The 19,602-nt window shown below is 56.1% G+C and overlaps 1 protein-coding gene across 11 annotated transcripts in view; it reads left to right on the top strand.

Annotated features, from left to right (window-relative positions):
* The first annotated feature begins 370 nt into the window (after positions 1–370).
* SEPTIN8 (septin 8) overlaps positions 371–19,602 on the top strand; it is a 27,009-nt gene continuing 7,777 nt past the window's right edge. For 3 of the 11 annotated variants that reach the window (XM_043466035.1, XM_043466036.1, XM_043466038.1), the window contains exons 1-9: positions 746–1,377; positions 12,474–12,594; positions 13,580–13,775; positions 14,109–14,295; positions 15,352–15,513; positions 16,084–16,180; positions 16,375–16,543; positions 16,752–16,884; positions 16,988–17,178. In XM_043466035.1, coding sequence (XP_043321970.1) covers positions 1,348–1,377; positions 12,474–12,594; positions 13,580–13,775; positions 14,109–14,295; positions 15,352–15,513; positions 16,084–16,180; positions 16,375–16,543; positions 16,752–16,884; positions 16,988–17,178 — 1,286 coding nt within the window. In that variant the 5' untranslated portion in view covers positions 746–1,347. Of the gene's footprint in view, positions 396–586; positions 721–745; positions 1,378–9,427; positions 9,447–12,473; positions 12,595–13,579; positions 13,776–14,108; positions 14,296–15,351; positions 15,514–16,083; positions 16,181–16,374; positions 16,544–16,751; positions 16,885–16,987; positions 17,179–19,436; positions 19,584–19,602 lie in introns of those variants that run through there. The other 8 variants (XM_043466037.1, XM_043466039.1, XM_043466041.1 and 5 more) reach the window with 7 other exon arrangements.

The following is a 19,602-nucleotide window of genomic DNA, read 5'->3' as shown; positions in this document are numbered from 1 at the left end:
GAAGGGAGGGGAACGCCACTTCAGGGTGACAGGATCAACTGCCTGAAAGTCAGCAGATGGGACAGGGAGGGGCTCCTCTTAAAGTCAGGTGTGCCAAGTCCACATATGGTTTTTGGGCACCTTCAACCAGGACGATTTCCTGAGTCAGAGGGACAGGCTGGGTTGTTCCTCAGGAAACTGTTGGTGGGTGGGAGGGGTGTGGAGGGTGGATACGCCTGGGATGAGGCCACTGGAGGAGCAGGAGGCAAGCCTTGCTATATATATTTCCAAAAGAAGAGAGCACAGAGAAAGGCAGAGAGAAGGGAAAGAAAAAGAATTTCAGAGGATTTAGAGATGGATTTGATATAGTCAGTGAAAAGGTCCAGAACCCCCTGAGGCCTCTGGCTTGGGCAAAGGTATTCGTTTTTCCAAGTTTTGTACAGGTTTTGAGCAGTGAGATTAGCAGAAAGAATGTGCATGCGTAGGGAGCCGCAGTCCTTTCTGCACAGTGCCCAGATTCCATTAAGACATTTCCCCAAACCCTTGGGGGCAGGAAGGGTGACAGTCACTTGCTATCTGATGTCCTAGACTGTCCAGCTCGTTTTTTCTATTGCTTGAGTCCTGAGACTGAACTGCGCATCCTGAGCATTCGTTGCGCAAGAAGCTGAAGGCTGGTCCCTGGCCCGGGAAGGCCGCCCGGCCGGACGCGCGGGTCCGCCCTGGCTAGGACCGGAGCATCAGGTGGGGCCCAGGGTACGGTCATTCGAGGCTGAGGCTCCTCTCCTGCACCCCACGGGTCGCAGGCAGTCCGTCGACACTCTGGCCGGTGGTCCCGATGCACTGCAGGCTCCGGCCGACCGGCTGGAGGCGGCTTGGTGGGGGAGACCCCTAGGGCGCACGCGGCACCCCAATCTCCTCCGCACGGAACGGACTTCTTAGCGCGCGGAAGCCGGGCACTCCCTCCGGGGCTCGGCCCCAGCCTCTCGGGGACACGCGGCAGGCCAGCAGACACCGGCCCCGGCCACCGGGGACTGCCCTCCCGGCCCCCCAACTTGGAGACTACAAGTCCCAGCAATCCCCGTAGCTGGCACCTCCCGCCTCGCAGCGGAGACCCCCGGCCATCCCCGCTGAGGGGCTTGGGCTGCGCTCGTGGTCGGACCGGGCCAAGCGGGGAGGCCCGTCCCGCGGGCGGGGGCGGGGGCGGCTCCGCGGCTTCTCCCGCCGCCGCCGCCAAGGGGAGTTTCCAGGAAGTGGCCATATTGGATCCATTCAGCCGCAGCCGCCCGGGCGGAGCGCGTCCCGCAACCGGCTTGTCCCCGTCGCGGCCCGGGTGTCGCCCCGGCTCGCCCGCCCGGTGCGGAGCTCGCCATGGCGGCCACTGACCTGGAGCGCTTCTCGGTGAGGGCCCTGCTGGGCCGCGGCGCGCGCGGGAGGCGCGGGGCGCGGGGAGGGGGCCGCCCTGCTGCTGGCCGGGGGCGCGAGCCGGGCTGTCAGCGCCGCGCGGCCGGGCCTTGACGCCGGGCGGGCCGGGGGACCCTGGAGCGGGCTCTTCGCGGCGCGGGTCCCGGGTCCCGGGGCGTCGGGCGCGGGCGCCTTGCCGGGAGGCTGGCGGGGTCGCCCTCCTTGGGCGAAGAAAAACAGACCCCTTTCGCGAAAAGGAGCAGATAAATACCCGCCTGGTTGTGGCCCGGTGTGACGACAGACTGGGGCCCCGGGAATCAGAGGGAAGATCCAGGATACTCCTGAGCCCCCCTTTCCCTGAGTGTTCTTTGCACGGCTGGGGAGATTCCTGGCCGCGCAGGTGCTGCTGGATGGACACAGTCGGTGACGATGGAGCCCTAGGGATCCTAGGAAGTCCCTCGGATGAGCTCAGGGCAGTTGCAGACTTGGGTCCTGAAGACCTTGGCCTGCTGCTCCTTCCCGCTCCAACCCCCGCCCGCCACCCAAGCGCCAGGATCCAGGGTGCGATTCCAGTGGGTGCCTCAGTGGTCGGATCTGAGGCAGCCGTTCCCCAGGAACTGGAGCGATTCCACATTCAACCCAGTGGATGTTTGTTTGGGCCCCAGACCGGGTATGCCTTCTGCAGGGGTATCATCTCTGGTGGTCCCTGCAGAGGTCTCTTTGGGCTTGAGCCAGCCAGTAACCAACTTCCCAAAGGTTTTTATAATCTGTCCCCCCAGCCCACTCCCCCTGGGGAGAGAGGCCTTTTGGGGATTGTATCTGCATGTCCCCCGATGTCTAAGGCTGGATTTGGGTGTGTCTGGGAGGTTGAGCTGTGACAGGGAAGGAAACTGTGTCCTCTTGCCAGCATGTGAGGCCCTGGTCGGTGCTAAGGGGAAGGGAGGAGGGCCCGGGGATGTTGTGGGTAGGGGGTAAATGCTAAATATGTGACTGATACGGAATTGGTTCTGGGGCTAAATAAGGGATTCAGGACTTATGTAATTAATGCTATAAATATTGTCATCTGAATTTATATATGTAAATTTTCTCTTTAATCTGAAAATACATTGGTTGGTCTATTTTGGAAACATGCGTAACTAAAGCAGGAACTCTTGGTGTCATAATTTTAGACTTGAATGTTTTATGAGGGGGTTGCGAGTCAGTATAAATACAAGAGGAGCAGATTCAGAGGTTGGGCAAATCAGAGATTCACCCCAGCCCTGCACTCTGAACAAGAATTTATGTACCCTAGGAGGGCTGTGCCTGAATCCCAGCAGACCTGCTGGTTAGCTGGAGACCAGCAGACCTATGTGTGTTTGCACATCTCTGCCTGCATGCCTGTGTGCATTTTCTGTGCCCAGCTGACCAGAAAGTTATGTCTGGGGCTTGTCTTTCTGTGGCCAGAGGTTGCTCTAACAGTTGGTCTTACAGGTGGGGCGGTATGCAGAGTAACTGGAATCAGACTGCCTGACATGAATCCTAGATTACTACTTGTTGGCTGTGTGACCTTGGGCAAGTTGTTTAATCCCTCAGTATTCTCATCTGTATAATGGGATAAAAATACTACCTCCCTCATCAGGTTATAGGAAGGATTTAATGAGAGGGTCCAGATGAGGTACTTAGAACAGTGTCTGGCACATGATGAAGACACAGTAAATGATACATGATACTTAGTACCCATGTGGATGTGAAGACTGGCCCTCTGTGTAAGAAGGTAGCAGAGAATGAATTTGCTCTGTTCCGGGGCACCCTCCCTAGGGGCTCCCACCACTACCCACCCAGAGATTATCCTCAGAGGCTGAGCTGAGGGGTCTAGCTGCCGTGCCAGGCGATGGGCTGGAAAGGCTCTTCCCCTTAGATTCCTGTCTTTGCAAGGATTTCAGGTGTTATCAACTTGGTAATAATGACTGAGGCACAGAGAGGGGACCGACTCAAGTAGGGATGTATAGCCTGAGTTCAGGATGGATACCTTCCACGCCCTTCACACTCTGAGCCATCAGCCTCCTGGGAGGACTTGGACATGGTTGAATTTGGGTGGAGACCTTGGGTTGGGTTTGGCCTGAGTCTCGGAGTCTGGACTCCATTCTCTCTCCTATCTTGTCATCCTGGGAAAATGATTTCTTCCTTTCTCCTGCTGTAAAGTCGGAACAACCCTACTGATACTCTTCAAAGCGTTTATGAAGATAATTGCAGTCTGTGACATGTTTGGAGATATGTTTAGCTGTCTTACCAGCTGCAGGTTGAACTGGGTGTTAGTCAGTGGCCATGAGGTTATAATTTGATTGAGCTGTGGTAGGTTGACACTGTTCCTCAGGCTCGCTTGGTGGTCAGACCAGCTCAGGAGGACATGGGAATTGTCCCAACCTGGAGCTTAGATGAGCATATGGAATGATACTTTTTCTTGGGGGCGGGGGAGTCACATTGCATGAAATGTGTGATTTTAGCTCCCTGACCAGAGATCGAACCCACACCTTCTGCAGTGGAAGCATAAAATCCTAACCACTGGACTGCTAAGGAGGTGCCTGAGATGGTTCTTTGAGGTCAGTGTGTGCTGGGTTCCTATTGTCCACAGGCTGAGTGACCTTTACATTTTGACTGGGCCTTGCTCAATCCTAGATCAGCCCTGAGGTTATGATCAAAATCTCCTAGGATGTTCATGTCTGGGACAGCCCTCTGGGGAGTCTGTTGCCTCTTGCCCTCCTTGGGCAGCCAGATTCCTATCCACTCTTCCTCTGCCCTTCCTCCTTACTGGATCCCAGACTCTTTTTCTGTCCCAGGGGCCATCTCCTGTGCCTCTCCTGTCAGAATCTCATGGGGCAGGGTTCAAACTCCATGGTTGGGGAGGACCGAGGAGGGGCTGGAGAAAATGAAGATCTGAGGGAGAGAGGGAAGAAACGTGTGGCATGGCAGCCTGGAGCCTGGCACTCCTCCCAGCCAGTCACTCCCCTCCCACCCCCATCTCCACTTTATTCCCAGCACCATCTGTCACTTCCGTTGTCACCCCTGTAATCTTGACACTTTCCCAAGAAGTAGGCTATCCAGGGAATGCCTATTCTGTCCCCAAGACAAGAGCTGGTGGGAAGGAATGTAGAAAGCAACCCCTTACTCAAGTGGGGGTGTCACAGAGGGTGTCTCCCTGTCCTATAAAAATGGCCAGAGACCTCTCTGCTGAGCTGTTCTGAAGGAGAAGTGAGAACTGAGCAAGGGACATCTGTGCAGCTCTCAGTGCCTGGCGGTGGGGAGGGGTCATACATGAGCACCACCTGCAGAGCTGAAGCCCCACCCCCTTCCCCTGGGAGGTTGGTCCACCCTGCTCTGCCCCCCGCGTCCTTGGACATTGTCCCATGCTATGGGTGCTCACTTTAGAAAGGTCTGCCCAGGATCTGCATTGGAATGGACCAGAGCAGGCACACTGATGAGAAGGCGCTGGTAATCCAAGGGAGCACATGACAAGGGATTGGCCAGAGCAGGAGCAGAGAGGGTGGTAAGAGGGAGACCAGCCACAGTGCTAACAATGCGGGAGAACAAATGGAGGCTGGGAACCCAGGGCCCGATATTTATCAAAAGCTTGGATGGCAGGGAGGGTGCTGGGTGCTTTGTGTCCGTCATCTTGATGCCAGCAGCTCGCAGTTGGGTGAGATGCAGACTCTGGGGCCTGAGACCTACCCTCAGCCCCCAAGGACCCCTTGTGATGACAGAGAGGGTGGAGCCCTCTGAGTGTGGAACCCAAAGATGAGCTAGGTGGAGGTATGTATTGGGGGCAATAACCACCACGAAGGTTTCTGTGGCTCTGGTCCAGCTACCAGAAGGAAGCTGCTGCAGGATGACGGAGCAAAGGGCCTGAGGACTGGCTGGCCTCTGTGTGTCCCTTGCAGCCTCTCCGATCTTCCTGCCTCTCCGCTGCCAGGTTGGCTCTCTCTCAGGATCCCCAGTCCCGGCCCCCAAGGCACAGGCTTTGCCAGACAACTAGGTATGGAGCTCTGCAGGCAGGAGGGAGACATGTGTGCCTGGGGAAAGGATGCCTCCCAAGGTCGACATGCCCTCCTGATAGAGCTGGGGTGCTCTTTACTGGAGCTGTCTGCATCCTCAGGGCTCACGTGAGGAACTCTGGCTGGGAAGAGGTGGTGGACGACAAAGCACGGGGCGTGTGGGCTGTAAGATTCATCGCCCCTGTTGGCATTGGGGCAAACTAGATATTCTCCTCCTCAGAACACAGGGCTTGCAGATGGTTCTTGGTCCTTCTCTTGGAAGCTGCATTAGAGGGACAGAACCAGGGGAGGAAGTAGTAAGAGCCTATTTCAGATCACAGGTGCTGGCTTCTTTCTGAAGGCTCTCCTGGGCTTGGGCCACCTGAGGGCTGTGGTTCGAGAGGGCCTGTGGGCCGTGGATCCAAGTCCACTCACCAGATCTGGCTGTGGGGCCTGGGTGCGAATGTGACGCTCTGCCTGGTGCTGGGGTGAATGGTGCAAGCAACAGAGAAGCATAGCCCTGCTGCCCTGAGCCCCTGCTGGCTCACGTCAGTGCTCATGTAGTTCTCTGCTTCTTCCTGGCACCGGCATCCGTCCTGGGGCAGGAGGGGGGCATGGTTACCTTTGCTGCCCGTATTCTTCTTTCCAAAGTTCACTGTGGAACAAAGGCCACCTCCGTCCAACGATGTCTCGACCCCTGTGGTCGACCCTGCTGTGGGGAAGTCCCCAAGTCCCAAGTGGGAAAGTATGAACGCCTGGGCTTGCAGTGCCTTCCCCATCTGCTCTGTGGTGGGATGGAACATTCCCTCCCACGGGAGGCACAACACCACAAAGTCTAGGGGCATTTTTGTGTCCTGGCTCTGGGGAGGGCTGGGTGGTCTCAGAGACCGATAACTGGGCTCTTGGCTTCTTGGAAACCTGATTCTGACATGAGAAGTGTGAAACAAACCATCCCAAATGACAGAGTGGCAGTCCTGGCTGGCTGTGTGCAGCAAGAGGGGAGGAACGTGCCCTCAGTGAAACAGGGAAGCAGGGAGGCTGAAGTTTTGGGGTCAGGGCACTGGGTGGCTTTGGACTCCTAGGGATAGTTTTGCTTCCAAAGTCCCTTCACTTCTCAGGCTGGGGGAGAGGATGACTGGCCTTGAGAGAGTGACTGGCAGCCTTCTCCTGGGGCCCAACTGCCACCTTGCCATTCTCACCTCTTCTGCTACTGTGCAGGCACCAAGAAGGCTGATCCTGGCTTGTGTCGTCTCCCCGGGTTTGTTGCCGCCATAGGAGAGAGACACCAGAACTTTGGTTCTCTAGTGTCTTCTTGATTGGGGACAGGTATATCTTGCCTCTGTTCTTCCCTCCTGGTCCAGGGTGGCACTATTCTCCCCCTTCCCACCGCCCCCACCCAACACACATCTCTGTGGTTATTTCCCGTCACCTTTGACCTGGGTTTAGAGGCTTGCTATGGAATCCTGGGACTAGAGCCTAAGCCTTTCCTGGGAAAATTCCTAGGATTCCTCTCAGACTCAAGGACAGTTGCGCCGTGACCACGGGTTCTGGCCAGAGGCCTCTGCTCTGGCTATTTAAGGCCCAGGCTGCTGAGAGTGGTGAGGGCCGAGGGGAGAGTGGTTTGTGCCAGAACATGGGTGGAGGAGGTTCCCAATGGCACAGTGACCCTTGGGTCCACTGCACAAGGACTCTGTAGGGCCTCCCAGAGCTGACTGGTGGCCTCCTGGGGCCCACGTGCCCAAGCCTTCTTCCTGCCTGCCTGTGGGGTGCTCAGGGTGGTGGGAACCTGAGGGGAGAGAAGTGTCCGAAGTCTAATGCACTTGGAGAGAACTCTGTGGAAGGCCTGGAGTGGGGGCTGCTCTTTGCCTAGGATTTAGGAGCCAAATACTTGAATGTTAGAGTGTCACCTCTACTCCCACCCCAACAACTAACCTCATTTGGGAGGTTTGTTCTCAAGGGGCTCTTTTCACCCATAGATTCTCTGGCTATGTTGGTTCAGACATTCAGCAGATTTCCACTTCCTTCTGGATGAAAGCCTGTTTCTGTGTGGGCAAGTGCAAGACATGGTTTTCCCCCAAATCCCACCTCTCTTCTTGGTTAAAGGGGCGGCTCCTTTTGGCTGGTGATTGGGGCTGCTCCAGAAGGCTCAGACAGCATTTCCTGGTCAGGAAAAGGACGTCCTATTTATCCACTGGGCTGCATAACAAAATGCCATTCTCTGCTTTGTTCTGGATGACCGGGCATGGAGGAACGCAGTCAGCCTGAGCAGTTATTATTTTGGTTGTTGTCTTTGATGTGCCAAAGAAATGATGACATAGAAGCCTGGCTCAGGAGCCAGAAGCTTGTTAGTGATTAGAATGGGGATAAAGGCCCTGTGGAGTTTCCCATTGTGTGTGTAGAGCTCAGAGCTGCCAACTCTATCCTGGAGCTTTGAGTACAGTTTGAGCCCCCTGAACTGGCCCCCTGGGAGCTGGGTATGTGGAAAGAGTCAGAAGCAGCTAGGTCTGCCTCTCATCAGAGTCCAAGTTAAGTTGTCCAGCCCAAAGGCTCCTCCCACAGAGCCTGGGGTCTCCTTGCCCCAAGGGTGCACCCTGGGTTTTGTTCTTCCAGGTCACCATCTTGCCAGTCCTGGGGTTGCAGACTGTCAGGCCATGGATCCGGTTCAGCCATCAGACACGTTGAGCTGGGCCCTGATGGTTTTCTCCATTGGCAGTTGTTGCCAACCTTTGAAAACTAGTGGGTTTCCCATAAAAATCTGGATTTCTGGATTTTCTTTAAAAATTGGAAGGTTTGGCAACAGTAGGTCTGCATTCCCACAGTTGGCTGGAGTCACGGAACCATAGCCATCGTGGACTGAGCCCAGCCTCTGCAGTTGCCCACTGCTCCTGCCTTTCCCCGAGGGCCCCCGTGCTCAGCCAAGTCACCGGGTCTTCCATCCAGCAGAGAGCGGAGTGATGTGGCTGGAGGTGTGGCTTGTGCTGTAACACCATCACCACTGAGATTCTGCCTTCACCCTCCTGAGCAGTGTGATCTCGGGAAAATTCCTTCATCTCTTGGTGCTGCAGTTGTCTATTTCGGTACAGTGGGCATAATATACAGCCTGCCTCGCAGGGCTGATGTGTGGACTGGGTGAGATCAGAGTCATAACTGGTCAGCAGTTGATAACTGTTCTGTGTGGTTGTTGTCATTTTTGTTACTATCCTTCACCCATGTACATGACCTGCCAGGCCGCCACAGCCATTTGAGTCTAGACTGAATTAGACTGGGCCCCTGAGGTCAAGGATCTGGTGTCTTCGTCTTTGCATTGGCTGCCATTCCAGTACCGGACACCCAGTGGATGTGACCAGCGAACCTGTGTTTTCTGGCTGAATGAGTGAGTTGGGAGCATAGTAAGAGTAGGGGGCAGTGTAGCTCCGTGTTCTGGCTTGGCTGCTCTCAAATCCCGACTCTACCCTGATTAGTTCTTTAGCGTAGGTGTACCTCAATGTCCTTACCTGTACAACGGGCATGATAATAGTGTCTGCCACTATTGGTGGTTAAGGGTGGCTAAGGGCTGTGTAGGAGGTGGTGTAAGTCACTTGGCTTAGCCCATACAGGTGTCCTCGGTGGGGTGTTGGTGTCATCATTTGATGTTCATTCTTCCCTGTGTATGTAACTCCACTTTTTTCTTCCCTGTCTTTACTCTTCTTGCTTTCTCTCTGTTCCTCTGTGTTCACAGTTTCACTTTGGGGACTGTAGCAGTCAGGATATTTTCAGTTGCATGTAATAGATAGCCCCATTCAGCTAGCTTAAGCAGTGGAGGGGAGATGTGGCTGGGATAGAGGGAAAAGCTGGCGTGGGGCAGATGCCGGCTGTCTCTCCTCTGTGAGGTGCTTGGCTCTGTAGTCCTGGGTGAGTGGGCTTCCGTCTTAGACTGACTCCCCTGATGGTTACAGGATCGTCATGAAGGTTCAGTCAGGGTCGCTTGCCCCTGCCTGTGCCCATCGTGGGATCATGCTGATTGGCTCAGGACTAGTAGGACCCAGCCCTGGAGCTAAGGGCTTCCCTGACAAATTGCAGGTAACCAGTGGGAGATCTGACGTTCCTTCCTGAGCTGTGGTAGCTGGGTCAGAGGTGCTTTGTAGGCTCCTGGCTCCTCCTGGGCTGAGACCCCACACAAGTCAGCAGACACACCTGGGCAGGCACCTTGGAGAGAGTGGTGCACCTTGGGTCACATGTTGTTGATGCCACATGTAGGATCAGGGAAGCTGGCATTAGTCAGAGTCACACCTCAGTAGAGCTGGGAGGTTAGAGCAGTCTTTTGAGACCAGAGAAAAACAACTCTGTCCCCATGAGGACTAGCGGCCATTCTCTCTGTGCGTGTGTGCGCATCCTCTGGGGATTGATGCTCCAGGGGCCCCTGAGGCTCCTGAGCAGGATCAATTGCCCCAGGTCTGTGGCCCTTGGATTGACAGAGAGCAGCCTCGGTGACAGCTTGGGGATGGAGACTGCCTTGTACTCCACACACTTCTGCAGAGAGCCCAGCTTCGTGAGGAAGGCAGGTAGGGCTCACTGAACACAGGCAGGCAGACTTGTGTGAGACCCCCGAGTGCTGCTGTTAGACTCGGGGAAACTGAGGAATAGGATAGCTTCTGGATCTTTGCAAGGACTCTGTAACTGGTGAGTGCGCGTGCGTGTGGCTTCCAGACACAGCCGACTTGGTGGGTTTTGGCGGCAGACTACAGGATGTTGGACTGCATCCTGATTGTGTCACCCTTGGAAGAAGAGGATGAATAAACACATAGCCTTCTCTGCAAGCACAGCACGCCTTAAATTTTGGAGATTTTCAGTCTTGCCCGAAAAGAAAAAAGCTCTAGACTAACAGCTCTGTCCTCTATTTGATCCTCAAGCTGCCATGAGCAGGTGGGACAGAGATGGAATAATGAAGCTCTGTGTAAGGTGGGCAGATGCGCCCGATGCTGTGGCAGTGAAGCCGTGCTCAGTGATTTATAAATGGTAGTGTTGTCTAGCACGTCGGCCATGGTGGTGGGAGGGTGGGAAGAATGGGAACACTGACCTCCCCCAGCCTGCGGCCCACTTTGAGGAGCTCATGGAAGAGTTGAAAGTCACGATGCATATCAGGACAGCTAATAGTGCGAGGAAATGGGGTCACAGCCAAGTGAGGGGTCTGCAGTAGGAGTACTTAGGGGCCAGGTCAGGGCAGGTGCCAGGGAAAAGGTAGTGAGCTCCAGGGCCCAGGGAGGGGGCCGAGTTTGAAAAGTATATCCAGAGATAACCAGCTGTGCAGGAACCGAGCCTGGGAAAAAGGCCTCAGATGGTAAAGACCTGGCATGCCATGCTAGGGAGTTTGGACCTGACCCAGCACATGCTATGCTCCATTTACTGGTTTTGCTGTAGCCACCAGTGAGAGGAAGCTGCCTTTGGGGCCTCTTTGTTGTTATGTTTGCAGCCCTGGGGGGCCTGGACTTGATTGGGAAGGTTGTGACTCAGTTCCTTGGGGATAGAGGACTCCAGCTTTGAGAGCAGAGACTCTGTGGAAGAGGGTCATTGGACAGAAGAGATTAGGGGTAACTCTGACTTGTTTGACCGGGTAGCACGGCTTCCCCAAGGGGCCGTGTGAGGTCTAGGCTGCCCATGTGCACACTTGGGAGTCTTTGATACAGGGATACATCATGACTGAGCTGGGGAAAGGGCTTGGGGAAAGGGCAGGGGGACTTAGTTAATGAAGAGGAGGGGGGTGGGTTTGAGTGTTGAGGGGCTCTGGTTGAGAGGAAAGAATGGTTGGAGGGTTCAGGCTGAGATAACAGGCTGTAACTGCAGAGAGGCTGAGGGACCGCAGGTGCTCCAGAGACCCCTGTGCTGGAGGGCAGGCAGCCAGGGCCCTTCTGGCTGGTCCTCAGCCTCCTCTGCCCCCTGGGCCTGCACCCACATAAGGGCTGCCACTGTCCTGATCTGTGCCCCTGGGACTGTTTTCAGCCGGGCCTTTCCTCCCCTCTGAAGGTGTGGGCTGGATGGCAGGATGAGACTCAGATCCATCATCCTGTCCTGTCCTTGCTCTGTCTGGCTGGCAGTCAGGGCAGAAGGGCTAGGGGACAGAGGAGGTGTGTTTCTGCCCTACACGGAGCTGCCTGGGGTCTGCCCTCTAGGGGCCAGACCCGGGAATGCTGAGCCTGGGAACCTTCCCTCAGGACAACATTCCACCCCCCATTCCCAGGGAAGCAGAGAATCCGCACAACTTGGAGCCTGACCTTGACCCTGTGCTTAAGGTCATGCTGGGTCTTTTTATAGTGCTGTGGGCCGGCTCAGTGACCCCTGCTCACCCAGGACCTGCTGCCTGCCTCTCTGGGCTGGCCTCCACATTCTCACCCAGAATCCTCTGTCTAAGCAACCAGGACTGGGGCGGGGCTGGGAGGGGGACACGAGCCAGAGCCTGGGAGTCCCTAGAGAGTACCGCTGAGGCCTTGGACTCAGGATGCCCCAGAGACTGCTCCTGAGACCCAGTGGTGGGTCTGAGTGAGTGCTGGCTCCTTTAGCAGGGCTCATGTGTGCATTCCATGCTTGGGTGCATGAGAGGCAAGGGGTGCCCATGGAGGACTGTGAGCCCACCTGATGGGAGAGCCCCCCAACGGTGTGAGTGTGAGCGGGTCAAGCCAGACCTGCCCCTGTCTGCGTCCTGCTTCAGCAGGAGAGGGCCACAGGAACATGCACATCCTCAAATCTTGGCCTTTTGAAATCTTTAAGATCTAAGGACCATCTGGGGCCTCCTCCCAGGCAGGAAGGCAGATGAACCCTTGGGGCAGCAGCCTTGGACCTGGGGCCTTCTGCCAGGAGACACCTCCGGCTCAGGCATCCCTTGCCAGCCCAGTAGACGCAGAGCCCCACGTAGAGTCATGGGTCCTGAGGCCCATGGGGCTCCCTGTGTGGAAACTTGTCCTGGAGTTGGAGCTCCAGTGTACTCACGATATGTCCTGAGATTTGCTGAGAACTGAGACAAGTTTGAGGGGTGTATTGACTCCGGTTTCGCCTCCCCTCTTCTCAACCCCTCTTCCCCAGCGGGCTCACTGCATCTCTCTTTTCTCTTTGCAGAATGCAGAGCCGGAGCCCAGGAGCCTCTCCCTGGGTGGTCATGTGGGTTTCGATAGCCTCCCCGACCAGCTGGTCAGCAAGTCGGTCACTCAGGGCTTCAGCTTCAACATCCTCTGTGTGGGTGAGTGTCATGCCTGGCCAGGGAACAGCCTTCACTGAGGACGAATGAAGGCTTCCTGGGAGATGAGATGCCGCTGTCCTGACTACCCGTTGAGCTGCAAGGGGACCTCCCAGGCAGAGTGACACTTTGGGGGGTCAGGATGAGGCTTTGGTGTGTGTCTCTGCCAGGGTCAAGGATAGCGTTGGAGCCAGGGCCTGACTCAGTTGCCGTGAAGAATAAACAGGATTAGGTACCTGAAAGTGCTTTGTAAACTAAGGGTATTTATCACAGTGGTTGGGATCCATTTGTTTGTTTTAAAAACATGTATTGTTGTTCTTACCATGTGTCAAGGACACTGGTAAACCAGACTCTCTCTCCATTACGTTGTCATGTAGTAAAAGCTCCAGTACTCATCTAAACAAGTACACCCCCAACAGGGAGGCTCTGGAAGGTTCCATGTGCCCCAGGGCACAAAGAGTTCTGCCAGAGCCTCCACAGGTGCTCTGGGAACCCCTTGGAAAGCAACCTCTCCTGAACCTCCTCCCTCCCATTTAAAGCTTCATGGAGTTGAGGCCACCCATGACAGGTGGGCTGAGCCACTCGTGCCTTTAGACCTCGGTCCTGCTGGCCCCGTGGCCCAGGAGGAATGGCCTGCAGAGCAGGTGACCAGGTCCCATTGAGGCCAGAAGAGGCCAGTGTCCACTGGTGTCTCCCAGCTGCCTGGCTCTGCTTCTTCTGCACTCCCAGCAAAAACATCTTACACAACCCACATAGCCACATCTTATGTCCAAGCCAGCCTTTTGGCTCTTCCTTCCACATGTTATTTCTGAGGCCACTAAGAAGGGATGGTTCTTGGGGTTAGGGACAGTGAGGGATGGAGTGGGAGGCCTGCCTCTCTCTTGTATGGAGACCAAGGGTGCCTGAGCCCCTCCTGGCCTAGCTAGGAGCCAGGACAGCTCCAGTTCCAGTCTGTGACAGTCCCTCTGCCCACTCCCCGCTCCCCCAGGGGAGACTGGCATCGGCAAGTCCACACTGATGAACACGCTCTTCAACACGACCTTTGAGACCGAGGAGGCCAGTCACCATGAGGAGTGTGTGCGCCTGCGGCCCCAGACTTACGACCTCCAAGAAAGCAACGTGCAGCTCAAGCTGACCATCGTGGATGCCGTGGGCTTTGGAGATCAGATCAATAAGGATGAGAGGCAAGAGGCAGGAAGGGCGGTGTCTTCCCCGTCCCTCCGTGTTGGCTGTGGTTCTAACACTCTGCCCTAGCGCTCCGCACTCCTTGCTGCCCCCAGACAAGTAACCAGCCCTCACTCCATGAGGTCCATGGGAGGGCTGCCTGGAGAATATCTAAGGTCCTGAGGACCCTGTGGGGGACCAGGAGAAGGGGTCAGCCACCTGTACCCAGGCAGGAATCCCCAGGTAGAAGCTGTTTGTTCTCACAGAGAGAAGGCTGGTGGGCAGCTTGGCTGGGCTCCGGGCCCTGGGCCGTGGCCCGGCTGTCTGCCTCCCTGTGATGGAGCTGTCTGTAGTTACAGGCCCATAGTCGACTATATCGATGCGCAGTTTGAAAACTACCTGCAGGAGGAGCTGAAGATCCGCCGTTCGCTCTTCGACTACCATGACACGAGGATCCATGTCTGCCTCTACTTCATCACACCCACGGGGCACTCCCTCAAGTCCCTGGATCTGGTGACCATGAAGAAACTGGACAGCAAGGTGTGGCCCCCTTCCAGCTGATTCTGTGGGTGCCCTGTCCTCCATGGAGACGGGGCGCAGTGACTGCATGAGACTGTCCACTGCAGTCCCCAGGGGCTCTGCTGGTTGGGGGCTTGTAGACAGCTCCCTTGGCTTGGTTCTCTCGGTATCTTCTCTTGTGTCTGTCCCTATGGCTCCAGCCGGTCCCCGTTGATCCGACCTCTTCAGAGCTCTATCTTTGCCTCTGGCCCTGGGCACCTTCCCTCCAGCTGAGATGATTCTTATTCTCAGCCTGGTGGCTCCTGGCATCCTCCCCATGCCCCTAGAGTTACCTCCCCACCTCGCCCTGTCCCTCTGCCCCTCTAACCTCCACTCCCCAGAGCGTGCCAATTCTCTGCTCTTTTTCTCTCAATTCCTAGTTCCTCTGCTCCCTTCACTTCCCCTGGCCTTCCTGCTGTGACTTTCCCTTGGGGTCCTCATGAGCACAGCAGAGAGAGGAGAGTTAAGCCCCAGAATTGGAGTAGGAATGAGGAGTGTGTATTAAAAAGGCAACTGCATGGGAATGACAGGAATGATGGGGGGTTGTGGAGGGTGTACAGCCCCAGGGTCACCTGTCAGCTCTCATGTGACTGTGCTCCCCATCTCAGGAGTTAATTTTCACTGTGAATAATGAGATAACTTTGGCCTGGGAGATATTGAGGTCTTCCTGTGGCTACTGCTAATGGGTCATCTAACTTGTGTAGGGGTACAGCCCCCTACTGCCACTCCTATCAGGCCCCATATTGGCTAAGACCTTCAGAACACTCTGGGTCAAAGCTGAGTGTGCCCACAGGACACATTTGGGGCTGGATGGAGGTTGAGCAGAGCAGGGAGGGGCTGTAAGAAGCCTGCAACCAATTGTCACGACCTGTCAGAATGGTCCCACCTGACTGGATTCAGGCTGGGACTCCACTGGGGAGCTTTGGGAGCAGCTCCATCTCTTTGGCTTCCTGCCCCTTTGCCCAGGGGCGTGACCTGAGATGGGCTATCCACAGTCGGGGAGCAACTCACCCCTGACCCTCTCCACAATCCTGGCAGGTGAACATTATTCCCATCATTGCCAAAGCTGACACCATCTCCAAGAGTGAGCTCCACAAGTTCAAGATCAAGATCATGGGTGAGCTGGTCAGCAATGGGGTCCAGATCTACCAGTTTCCCACGGATGACGAAGCTGTTGCCGAGATTAACGCAGTCATGAACGTGAGCATTGGGCAAGGGTCTGAGGGCTCTGGGGTTGGAGGGCTTGGAGCTAGCCCCCTGGCCACTGTCTTTTCCCTGGGTTCTAGCCTTAACTCTCCAGGAAAGATGGCTGGGCACCTGGAGCTGGCCAGTCCTGAATCCTCTGGACAGGGGATGGGAAGAATTGGGTATTGGGCTGGTCCTGGCGCTTCCCCAGGTTTAAGTACCCCAAGGTATGAACCCAAGGCAGGGACCTGAAACCTGCAGGATTGAGCAGGCAGGATGCCCGGACTTGGGAACCTAGAAGAGAGGCCCACAGGTCTTTTGAGGGAGCTTCTTTCTACTGGCTCCCGAGGAGCTCAGGGGCTGAAAGAATACCCTATAACAAGAGGAACAGGGTTGTGGGTTCAGCCCACTCCCTTGTTTGGAGGTCCCAGGATAATTTTCTAAAGGACAGCCCGAAAGTGAGCATCTGGCCCTGCCTTGTTCAGGTCTGGGCAACCCCTCCCCGGGGCCCAGGGGCAGCGAGGGTGGGTCTGCCCATGGGCCCACGTCTGCTCAGTGCTCACATACGCTTGGGCCCCTTTCCAGGCACACCTGCCCTTTGCCGTGGTGGGCAGCACCGAGGAGGTGAAGGTGGGGAACAAACTGGTGCGAGCGCGGCAGTACCCTTGGGGAGTGGTGCAGGGTGAGTGTGGTGGTGAGAGCACAGCCCTGGCTGGGAGCCTGGCCTCGGCCCCCTGTCCTCTGTCCTCCCCGTGACCATCTGCTGCCTGTCTTCCCTCTGGGGTCGGCCTCTAACACCCACCGCTGCCTGCACCCTGTCCCCTCCGTGCTGGTGGCCGGGTCCCTGCCTGATGCCCGCGTGCCCTCCACTTCCAGTGGAGAACGAGAATCACTGCGACTTCGTGAAGCTCCGGGAGATGTTGATCCGGGTGAACATGGAGGACCTCCGCGAGCAGACACACAGTCGGCACTATGAGCTCTACCGGCGCTGCAAGTTGGAGGAGATGGGCTTCCAGGACAGTGATGGTGACAGCCAGCCTTTCAGGTGACAGCCTGTCTCCCCAGCCACAACCAGACTTGCCATGCCAGCATCTGTTTCTAGGGGCTTGTGAGCCAGGAGTGGGGAGAGGCTGTTGGAACAGTAGCATGAACCCCTGACCCCCATGTGTCCACATGATTCCACCCCTCTGGCTCTGCCCAACCCCATCCCACCATGATCCCCTCCTTGGCCTCTTCTCTCTGGGTCTCCACAGCCTCCAGGAAACATACGAGGCCAAGAGGAAGGAGTTCCTGAGCGAGCTCCAGAGGAAGGAGGAAGAGATGAGGCAGATGTTTGTCAACAAAGTGAAGGAGACGGAGCTGGAATTGAAGGAGAAGGAGAGAGAGGTGTGTGCTGGGCTCGGGGTTGTGTGTGGCCAGGCCAGGCTGGGGAGGGCCCAGGCTCCCTTGGGACCCACACGGAGCTGGCCTCCCCACCTTCTGCTCCCAGCTCCACGAGAAATTTGAGCACCTCAAGCGGGTGCACCAGGAGGAGAAGCGCAAGGTGGAGGAGAAGCGCCGGGAACTGGAGGAGGAGACCAACGCTTTCAACCGCAGGAAGGCAGCAGTGGAGGCCCTGCAGACTCAGGCCCTGCACGCCACCTCGCAGCAGCCTCTGAGGAAGGACAAGGACAAGAAGAAGTAGGTGGTGGGCTCCCTGCCCCGCGCTGGCTCGCTCTCTCTCGCTCTTACTCATTCTTGCTGGCTCACCATTTTGCTGTCTCCTTTCACTCGCTCTCCCACCTCTTTCTTGCTCACCTTTCTTCTTTCAGTGGTGATCTTCACATCTTCAGGTATCAACATTCATGCCCACTCTTGTGTTTGTGCACGAGTGGCTCCTCTCCCCACTCTTCTACCCCACACCCTATTTTTTCTCTATCTCTTTTTCTCTTTCTCCTGCAGCCCCCTCAAGAGCTGGGTGGAGAAGGCTGGGCCACACGGGCAGGGAGTGGCCCCTGAGAGGGTCCTAGGGTCTCAGGGAAGGTCCATCAGGCCAGGAGATGGTCAGGGCCTGGGAATGTCAGCATTTTCCAGACAGATTCCAAAAGCTCCTGTGGTTTCTGCTTAGACAGCTGTGGTGCCTCCCCCTCAGTCCTGAGGCTGTGGACGTGGGTTCCGTTTCGGCAGGTGGGTGGTGACTGAGGGCAGTGGAGACCTGAGCTCAGCCAGCACTGACCCCCAGACAGTGTGGTCACAGCCTGCTGAAGGAAGGACAGCAGCTCCCTGGAGGGGCTGTGTGAGTCCTGCTGAAGAGAGGAGCTGCCCCTCCAGTAGAGGCGGGAGCTGTTCCTCAGCCTCAGAGCGTAGCCTCAGAGGAGATAGAGCGATGGGGGAGAGGAGGAGGCTTTTCCCAGCCTCCGGGAGTGCAGTTAACTTTGGCAAGGTGGGGGCTGGTCTAAGTCTCTTCTCCTTGTCATAGCCTGTTTCCATGCTCACAGCTGGATCCCAGATGCCCTGGCTCTGGGTGGGGGTGGGGGGGTGCCTCCCTCCCCTGCCCCGCTTCATTCAGTGTCCCCGAGGGCATCTCTCCATGGGGATCCTGTCTGCCCCTGCTTCTCCCTGCCCCTGGTCTGTATCCAGTACCTTCTTTCTCTTGCCAGCCTGGAAACTAAGCAGGTATACGCACCTCGGCCCTCACTCTTATTCTCTTGGAATTCCATTTCCTCCTTGAATGTTTGGGAACGTGTGTGTTCAGGCTGTTCCTTCCTTGGCGGCAGTGGAGCCTCGTGGTTAGGGCCAGGCAGTGCATAGCTAACTGTGGCCCTGGGGTGCTGCTTGTGGCGTTGGCCCTCCCCCTGCCCCCCAGTATTGCGTCCCCTAATGCTGCACACGTGCATGACACATGTACACTGTCTCCCTCTCTCTTTTCCCGTGACATACACAGATCCAGACATATCTCCACTAACACACACAGTCTCCGAGACACACAGGCACAGAGGTACAGACACATCGAAGTTTAAAAAGCTTCTCCCTGGGGAAGACCAGGGGGACAGAACCAGCCATTTAGGAACTGGACGCCAATTCTCGTTCCTGAGGCCTGTCTTCTGCTTTGGGACAGACCCTGTAGTTTCCTCCATCCTGCTGACTGCCCTGCCCCCGGCTGTTGGCCCTGCTGCAGCAGATAAGCCCCTGCTGGTCCCCAGCTCCACAGGCCCCTCAACCGTGTACATTTCCCTTCTGCTTTGCATTTGCTTCCGGCCCTGGTGCCTGTCTCGGTCTTGGTGAGCTTGGTGAGCATGCAGGCTCTGTGAATTGCAACCCATGTGGATTTTGAGCTGGTAGCTCAGAAATCTGGTTTCTCCTGGGAAGTGGTGTGCTATCCATGACCCAGTGCTGGCTCCCAGAGAAACTTTGCCTTGCTCCCTGCCAGCTTAGCCCAGGCCATTTTGTTTTTTTATTTGTTTTTCTTTAAAAAAAAAAAAAATGGGCAGGCAGAGTCCCCTAGGAAGTAAGCTTATGGAGAAACCACTCAAAAGCAGCTCAAGGACCCGTGGCCAGGTCAAGGTGTTGAGGGCCAGTGGGGGTGGGGTGCAGGCTGGCTGCAGGCGCACCAGGCCAATTCAGGGTGGGGCTCATCACTGATGTCAGGCCTCCCTGCTTTTTTTCATGTGACGTGGGCCTGGAGAACAGGTCTTTTCTGTTTGCTGGACATTCCAGAAAGCTTCAGTCAGTTTGGCCTCTGGGAGAGAGCCCTCTCCTCCCATGCTGGCCTTGCGGAGGCCAGGAGTAGGGTGGGTGGGCTGGCTGGGAGCACCCCTTCCCTCTGCCCTGGTTGGGATGGGTCAGGAGTACATTTGGAGGGGGGATGTTGTTTTGTGACCATTTAGTTGAATGGCTTTGATTGATTGTACTTATTCTTCAAATTTTAATTCATTTTTACAAAATTACTTCCCAATCAGATCTTGACCCCTCAGCCTGGGATGCCATAAACTGAAGTGAATTCTCTGCTTTGCTCGTCACAAGTGCCAAACTGACTGTCCTTTCCCAGTGTTCATCTTGCTGTCTTTTGCTTCTGTTTGATTTGGTCGTCTGTGTATCTTTTAATGTGTCTGTTTTTGTTTTGTT

The sequence above is a fragment of the Cervus canadensis genome, chromosome 4, assembly GCF_019320065.1.
Source record: "Cervus canadensis isolate Bull #8, Minnesota chromosome 4, ASM1932006v1, whole genome shotgun sequence".
In the NCBI taxonomy this organism is placed as follows: Eukaryota; Metazoa; Chordata; class Mammalia; order Artiodactyla; family Cervidae; genus Cervus; species Cervus canadensis.
Note: the sequence above shows the minus strand (reverse complement) of the source record. Positions and strands in the feature narration are given on the sequence as shown.